Genomic DNA, 8,409 nt, shown 5'->3' on the forward strand with positions numbered 1-8,409 from the left:
AGAGTCATGGACAACTCCTTTAAAAAGTGACTACACTTTTTAAAAACCTTTGACATGTCAGAGCAACATGTCAAGAGTTTTGATCAGTCGTTGTCTAGCTATTGAGACCCTTGTTTGCACAAAGCAGGGGGCTGCAACACTCACCCAAGCGCTGTGCCTCTTTGGTTGTCTATGTTGCCTGTTCACACCTTTCGGCAGCTGAAGATAGACACATAGACTTGTATAGAGATCTATGCCTCCATCTTCAACTACCAAGAGGAGCCTACAGGCAGTGAATACCACCAAAGGGGCACAGAACTCAATTGAGTGCTGCAGTCCCTTCATTTGAGTCTCAGCAGGCAGTACCCCACTGATTAAAATATTTGACATGTCGCTCTGCTATATCAAAAGTTTTTAAAAAGAGTAGTTACTCTTTAACAGTTCTCACAGATCAAAGCTGGTTACTACTAGCTTATTATTGGGTGACCCTTCTAACGAGAGGCATTGACCAAAATAGACAAGCATTTCAAGATTATCCTATAACTAACAATCATAGAATCATAAAGTTGGAAGGGGCCTCCAGGGTCATCGGGTCCAACCCGTACTCAATGCAGGATTCACTAAATCATCCTAGAAAATGCCCGTCCAGCCTCTTTTTGAAGACTTCCATTGATGGAGACCTCAATACAATACACTGCAATAACTTTAAACATGAAGGAGAATACACTGCAATAACTCCAAACGTGAAGTTAATTTTATTACAAGATAAGTATGATAAATGAAATCAGTAATATTATTAACACTCTCCATGCCGGTATGTTGAATGATGCTTGACTTAACATAATATCTTTTAATATATTAACATTTTGTATCTTCTTAGTTTGATGAATAGTCCATGAACTTCTTGATTGTCCATTGTCTGGCATTGTTACATACTAGATGTATCAATATTCTAGTGAACATGACTAATAATCAATATTTCTTGTGGATTCACTTGGCCTTGTTGGCTGGGCCATTAGCCTCTATTAGAACATGGCTTAGTAGGAATCCTGTCCTGTGTCGATGAACCAGAAATAGGGAGAACCAGTCCAACAGTTACCTAAAGGAGTTCTGCCTTGGACTTCATCTTTTTTGTCTGAGGGAAGTGCCAAATCATAGTGCTGTCTTCTCCAGAATAAATGATTTGCAACTGAGTTGATTGTTCCAACAGTCAATACCACGAATATCATTGTTTGCTCTGAACCTTTGGTCAGTGCGTAAGTATTGCAGTTGTTCAATTACTGTCATCATCTGTACTGCCCAGGTAGCTTCGAAGGCTGAAGAAGTCAAGGGAAGCATTTACCACCTGCGACAGGTGTACAATGCCTGTGATCACCAGAGCCAATATGAAAGCGGGCAGAGCAATGTTCCACACTGTGGCCAATATATTGTAGCATCGAGCCTTCCGCCCATATCGCCGAGCGGCCGGCTCATTCCCCTGCACCTTCTGGTCTCGTGCCTAGGAGAAAGCAAGACATAGATCATTATAATGAAACTTTTAGATACAGTCAGGATCTTATCTCACTCACTCTGTACTTCACTGCAGGATGAGACTACACCAAGGAGACAAATAGGCCTGCATAGGTGCTGCATACACAATACGGTAGGATATTTATAATCCAAACTACTGGCAAAGTTGTCTCATTTTGTAATATACGAACCATACCGCTTTCAAATCTAAACGGTTTATGTATTAACCTGTCATTTAAAGGTTATTTTGAACATCTTGCATCGCCTGGTTCTACACGCTTATATAAGGTAACCCCCAAATTACTTGTTTCTGTTTCAAGCAAGCCACACAAGGACGAACACACAGTTCATAGTGCCAAAAATAATTCAGAGGTTTAATACTGAATACATTAACACATGATGAATAGCTCCTTGTATAGAGAGTGCTGTTTGGGGCAATATGTAGTAAATGGTGGGTAAAAGATGGTGTAAACTATGTAAAACACTACAAAAAATAAGCATAGTTATTGTTTTTTAATGTAGAGAAATAGTAATAATTATATTTTCCACACTTTAGTTTATTATTGTGAAAGTATTCAGCTATATTTTATGTAGTAGTGTCATGTGCATAATGTTTGTGCCGGTGTGCATAGCAAGAACTATGTGAGTAAGGCCTCCTGCACATGGGCGGGTCGGACCCCGCATGCCGGATCCCCACAGTGGAGTTCGACCAGGTGCCTGGCCGGTGACCCCAGCTTAACTGTCCGGCGGCTTCTGGTGCCGGCCGGTACTCTGTTGCGCATGCGCAGTAGCCGCTGGCACTGGGGGGGTGACGTGTATCCCACGATACTTCCGCAGTGCTCACTGCAGAAGTGCCGCGGGACAGACGGCTTCTATTGACTTCAATGGAAGCCGGCCATGCATAACCCGCACAAAATCGCAGCATGCTGCGATTTATTCTCCGCGAGCGGAAAATCGCAATTGATTTCCGCTCATGCAGATGAACTGGCATTTGCATTGAATACTATGGGCTGTATTTACAGACGCCCGCCACGGACTCCACAATGCAAATATGCCTGTGTGCAGGTGGCATAAAAGACGCATTGTAGTTAAATTTTACTAACAGGATTTTAGCACGCAGCTTTGTGATAATGACCTTTGTAAAGTTTTACTAGGATAGAAGTATCACACGTGCTGTAGATTTTGAATTGTTAACATGTTTAACCTTGTGGGGAATGTTATACTATATAACCTCTTACTTTAAAACAATAAAACAGAATCATTGCTATGATACCCCTTGAGTATCACTTAAATGAAGTGAGTACTTTAACATTATGGTTTCCTGAAAATTAATTTTGTTGGCAATATTCTTGAGTAAAAACGTGGTTTCCTATAAAATGAGCAGCTGCTAAAATTGAAAACATATGACTGAAATTTGTTATCTTAGTTGGCACCACTAGTTTCTGGTGAACCAGTGTTCTGAGTGCTGGCAATTATAAGAGCTGGGGATGCACCTTCTGTCTGGTACATGGGTCCCATTGCCAAATACACAACATTCTTCTTCAACTGAATTATAGAAGATTGTTATGTTGTCTGATCCTAGAGCCACAAAATGACAGAGAAGTAAAAGCAGAGGACAACCCACCGCTGTAATTAAAAGTTGCTCTATTTCATTGAACTACTGTATATTTTTGACATGCCACTGATGTTGCTAAAAATGATCTCGCTTTGCCTTTAATTTCCAAGTGCAAATAAAAATGCATAAAATTTCACAATATTAACACAGAAAAGACGAGAAAAGAATGAGTATGAAAACAGGTCAAAACCCAAACCACCGAAATAGTCACACCAGATTACGCAGCAGATGCATTTCATATGGTTTGTAGCCAAGAAATTAGATAATGGGGACAACTAGAAATGTTCTCAAAATGTTCTTTGGAATTGTAAATCTTGACTGAGTGAGCTGAGTAAGCCAAACCTAACAAACTGGTGCAGAAAATATGAATTAAGTGGTCAAGGATATGACTCCACTTGGTGTGGTCAAAAGGACCATGTATAACTTAGATGTGGAGAACAGGATCATAGATAACTCAGATGTGGAGAACAGGACCAGAGATAACTCATATAGAACAGGACCATAGATAACTCAGACGTGGAAAACAGGACGATGGATAACTTAGATGTGGAGAACAGGACCAGAGATAACTGTTATAGAACATGACCATAGATAACTCAGACGTGGAAAACAGGATCATGGATAACTCAGATGTGGAGAACAGGACCATGGATAACTCAGATGTGGAGAACAGGACTGTGAATAACTCAGATGTGGAGAACAGGACCGTGAATAACTCAGATGTGGAGAACAGGACTGTCGATAACTCAAATGTAGAGAACAGGACCGTGAATAATTCAAATGTGGAGAACAGGACTGTGGATAACTCAAATGTGGAGAACAGGACCGTGGATAACTCAAATGTGGAGAACAGGACTGTTGATAACTCAAATGTGGAGAACAGGACCGTGGATAACTCAAATGTGGAGAACAGGTCAGTGGATAACCCAGATGTGGAGAACGGGACCATAGATAACTCAGATGTGGAGAATGGGACCATAGATAACTCAGATGTGGAGAACGGGACCACAGATAACTCAGATGTGGAGAACGGGACCATAGATAACTCAGATGTGGAGAACAGGACTGTGGATAACTCAGATGTGGAGAACAGGACTGTGGATAACTCAGATGTAGAGAACAGGACTGTAGATAACTCAGATGTGGAGAACTGGAACAGAGATTACTGTAGAAGCCAGAACTTATATAATGATGGAGAAAAGGTTATATAGTATAACCTTATGAAGCTGTTATAAGGCTAAGATAGAAGGGTTCTTGTACTTTTAGTACATTTCAACTGAAAAACCTCTGAGAACATAAGTATTATGGGGCACCTAAGAAATGATGTGCAAAATAACATGCAATTCCTAGCTAGTAAATGTGGGTGATAGAATGACCTTGATCTTATCAGCCAGTTTGATTATGGAGATGTTTAGACAAATAGTGGGACATCATGATGGTGCCGTTAGAGCCATTCGTTTAACATTGAGAGCAATGGTACGTAGGACTTGTTGTAGACTAGCATGTACCTTTAATGTAAAGGTTTAATAATTTTGTACCAGTTTTATCTTTTAAACTGTTTATCTGCATGATATCAGCTTACATGATAGAAGATATTATATATTGCATGTATTGTCCATGTAAGCTGGATTCAGACATGCAGCTTTGGTGTAGTTTTAGGGTTTTAGTTTCTTGTAATTGCTTTTTTATTGTTGTTTTTGCCAAATACAAGACTAGTATTTCCTTACCACCTGTCTTTCCTTTTTTGGCTTCACTCCAGGCTTTAGTTAAAAACTGCATCAAACGCTGCTGCCCCATATTGCAAGCAAAGGTATTGTAATGGTAGAGGTTCGCCAATTAGATGTTTGTTTTCTGCACTTTCACTGTAGAGTATGTCTTTCTATTTTTTTGCTAGCCATGCTATTAGATTGCAGCTTTCATCTATGATCTGTATAGGATTATATTTTCCGTACTCTGTTTAGGTTTTTTTGTAAAGTTCACCATCAAGACACATAAGTGCTACGCAGATGTCCGCCACTAGTCCTCTTTTGCTTTAGATCCTGTGTATCTCGAGTTTTTCCTTCCCTTCAATCCTGTTGACTTTATGTTTTCTGATTAGTCAAAAACTTTTGTGGCTAAAGCTGGCCAGTGGCCACCCATTGGCATGACTCTTGGTAAGACCGTGGCCTGGCTCAAGAAACTCTGCAGTGTTAACATTGGGAAAAATGAAAGAACTAGAGATGAGCGAGCGTACTCGGTTCGGGTGTTTTTGCACTCGAGTACCGCTTTTTCCGAGTAACTGACTACTTGGACAAAAAAAATCGGGGGGCGGCGTGGTGGAGCGGGGGTAGCAGTGGGGAACAGGGGGGAGCTCTCTCTCTCCCCCCCCCACTCCTCTCTGCAACCCCCCGCTCACCCCCAGCGCCCCCCGAATCTTTTCGTCCGAGTAGTCAGTTACTTGGAAAAAGCGGTGCTCAAGTGCAGAAACACCCGAACCGAGTACGCTCGCTCATCTCTAGAAAGAACTGTTTACCAAGCTTTGAGATGTACAACATATTGCAAATCTCCCGATGACAGGTGCTTATATGACTCTAACATGGCACAATAGTTCTCCACCACATGTGGTCAATATTTCCAATAGGACTTGCAAGCGAAATCATTGGAGCAAGGGATGATGAGCAACTGTCAGACAACTCTAGCGCCACTTATCATAAAGGAAAACAATTGATACAACAAACTGAGATAACACACTTAGAAAATAAAATTTAGCCTGTATAGTAGGTTTTCCAACTTTTAGTTGTGGCAGTGCCCATCAACACTAGATTGCCAATAGCTCTAAATGAAATCATTAGCATAAACCAAAAATATCTAATGTTTTTTGACCATGTTGGATATAACTGGCTGAATACAGTAGCATTTATATATTTTCTAAGAATTTCCTCTAGTAATCCAATCAACATATCCTTGTGATATAATAGATGACAACAAGAATAGAAGCTAAGCCCAAAATAAGTATGAATTTAGGTTTTCTGTGACTTAAAATGTGATGTCCTAGCCTCAGGATAGGTCATCAATAGTTGAATGGTGGGGGTCCAGGACCATCCTATTGGTGACATATATGTATGCACATATATTGGCCAAAGAAATTGGCACAGTGCTAAGAAATGTGACTTTCAGCTCTTTCAGGGTAGATTCAAAAAATGTCTACAAAATGCATAAATTTGGCACAACACCATGTAGTCCACTCATTTTGACAAAATTCTTGCATATTTGCTTAGTAAATCCCCACCACTAAAAATTTAGGGTTACAGAATCTGCAATTCCACTAATGATATTTACACATAATGAGTTCATCTCTTTCTAGGTTATTATAACAGTTTCCACTTCGTAACCCATTTTCTCTTACCTTGACAGAGTAGACCAATGCCATGAATCCAAGACAGCAGAGGTTTAGGTAAACGGTATTACACAAGGACCAGAGAAGATGGTCTCTAGGACCAGTGGGGGCTCCAATATCGACAACAGTATGGGCATTATCTGGCTTGTTGGGGTGAGTCATGAAAATATCTTCACGGGGGTAGGAGGTATCCATATCTGGCCAGGAGATGACTGAATGGAGACCAAGTGGAGAAAGTAGAAAGTGTGATAAGTAAACTGTGAGTGAAGGATGAATGAGAAGGAAGAGAACACGTTGTACAGGTAATAGATACCTGAGAAAGTGGTTAGCTGTAGGTCAATAAATGTAGAAATGATAACAGTAGCAGGTGCAGAAACAGAAGACGATGTAGAAAGAGTTGCTGGTAGGATTGATATCTGAGAAGAGAGTGACTGTCCTACATGTCCTCTTTATAAACATCACCCCGCAGGCCGCGTCTGTCCCCTCCCTGCCTCTATTACAGGGTCCCTTTCACTACATACTCATTTTGGTCACCCTGTAGCTGTTTTTGACTTCTCTGTTTGCTAAGCCCGCCCGAACTTCATTTTTCAGATTTCTTTCTCTCAGTCTGATGCAATAAGTTTTAAATTCAAGATATAGAAATTTTGTTAAAAAGTGATTTTGTATTTATTCTGAGTTAATAACTAATTTTTAAAATTAAAGGGGTTGTCCCGCGCCGAAACAGGTTTTTTTTTTTTCAACCCCCCCCCCCCCCCCGTTCGGCGCGAGACAACCCCGATGCAGGGGTTAAAAAAGATCACCGGACAGCGCTTACCTGAATCCCCGCGCTCCGGTGACTTCTTACTTACCCGGTGAAGATGGCCGCCGGCATCTTCTCCCTCCGTGGACCGCAGGGCTTCTGTGCGGTCCATTGCCGATTCCAGCCTCCTGATTGGCTGGAATCGGCACGTGACGGGGCGGAGCTACACGGAGCTACACGGAGCCCCATTGAGAAGATAAGAAGACCCGGACTGCGCAAGCGCGTCTAATTTGGCCATTAGACGGCGAAAATTAGACGGCAACCATGGAGACGAGTGAAAAACTTTTTATAACTTCTGTATGGCTCATAATTAATGCACAATGTACATTACAAAGTGCATTAATATGGCCATACAGAAGTGTATAGACCCACTTGCTGCCGCGGGACAACCCCTTTAATTATTGAATTCATTTTTTCAAATGTGTGTGTGTATATATATATATATACACATACACACGCACACACATATACCGTACATACATACAAACTTAATTATGATTTGTGGAGATGCCTTTCCTTGGGCCTTCACCATTCCTAAAATAGTAAGGCAGGTGCCCCTGCTGCACCACGTTGTGTATTTCTCATCCTTAGGAAATGTGAAGTAGTCCCTGTATCCTACATGTAGGTCTACTGTATATTTACTCTTGCTAATTAGTATTTGGCTATCACAGGGGTGGACTGACCATTTGAGAGCAAAGCCAACTATTAAAAAGTTTGTAGTACAATTAACTTATCACCTAGGATAGGTGATAAAAGTCTGATCAGTGGGGATCTCACTGATGAGACCTCCACTAATCCTGAGAACGGGGGTCTCATGCCCCCCTCTTCTGCAGCCCCCACAATAAGGGTGACTACCCACTACAGTTTTTTTTTCCCTGCGAAATTCGCAGCATTTTTTTTTCTGCAGGGGTCTATGGGACTTGTAATGTTAAAATCGCAATCATGCAAAATCGCGATTTCGCGGTAAATTGCGATTTTGCGCGATCGTGATGTTAACATTACAAGTCCCATAAACCTCTGCAGAAAAAAAAATGCTGCGAATTTCGCAGGGAAAAAAAAACTGTAGTGGGTAGTCACCCTAAGGAAGAGATTGAATGGAGCGGCAGTCGAGCATGCGCAGTACCATTCCAT

The 8,409-nt window shown here is 41.3% G+C and overlaps 1 protein-coding gene across 1 annotated transcript; it reads right to left on the reverse strand.

Annotated features, from left to right (window-relative positions):
* Nucleotides 1–711: 711 nt before the first annotated feature.
* Nucleotides 712–6,910, reverse strand: LOC136582879 (interferon-induced transmembrane protein 5-like). The gene is made up of 3 exons (XM_066584161.1): nt 6,793–6,910; nt 6,489–6,691; nt 712–1,477 (listed from the first exon to the last, which is right to left on the reverse strand). Exons 2-3 carry the CDS (start codon nt 6,672–6,674, stop codon nt 1,253–1,255), a joined length of 411 nt encoding a protein of 136 aa, XP_066440258.1. The 5' UTR covers nt 6,675–6,691; nt 6,793–6,910; the 3' UTR covers nt 712–1,252.
* Nucleotides 6,911–8,409: the final 1,499 nt, after the last annotated feature.

Source organism: Eleutherodactylus coqui, chromosome 11, assembly GCF_035609145.1.
Source record: "Eleutherodactylus coqui strain aEleCoq1 chromosome 11, aEleCoq1.hap1, whole genome shotgun sequence".
Classification (NCBI taxonomy): domain Eukaryota; kingdom Metazoa; phylum Chordata; class Amphibia; order Anura; family Eleutherodactylidae; genus Eleutherodactylus; species Eleutherodactylus coqui.

Bases quoted from the DNA above. Each gene is read 5' to 3' on its own strand.
- LOC136582879 (XM_066584161.1), bottom strand. From the start codon at position 6,674: ATGGATACCTCCTACCCCCGTGAAGATATTTTCATGACTCACCCCAAC. The intron at 1,478-6,488 runs GTAAGAGAAAAT...GCTTTCTCCTAG, and splicing joins CATTGGTCTACTCTGTCAAG to GCACGAGACCAGAAGGTGCA.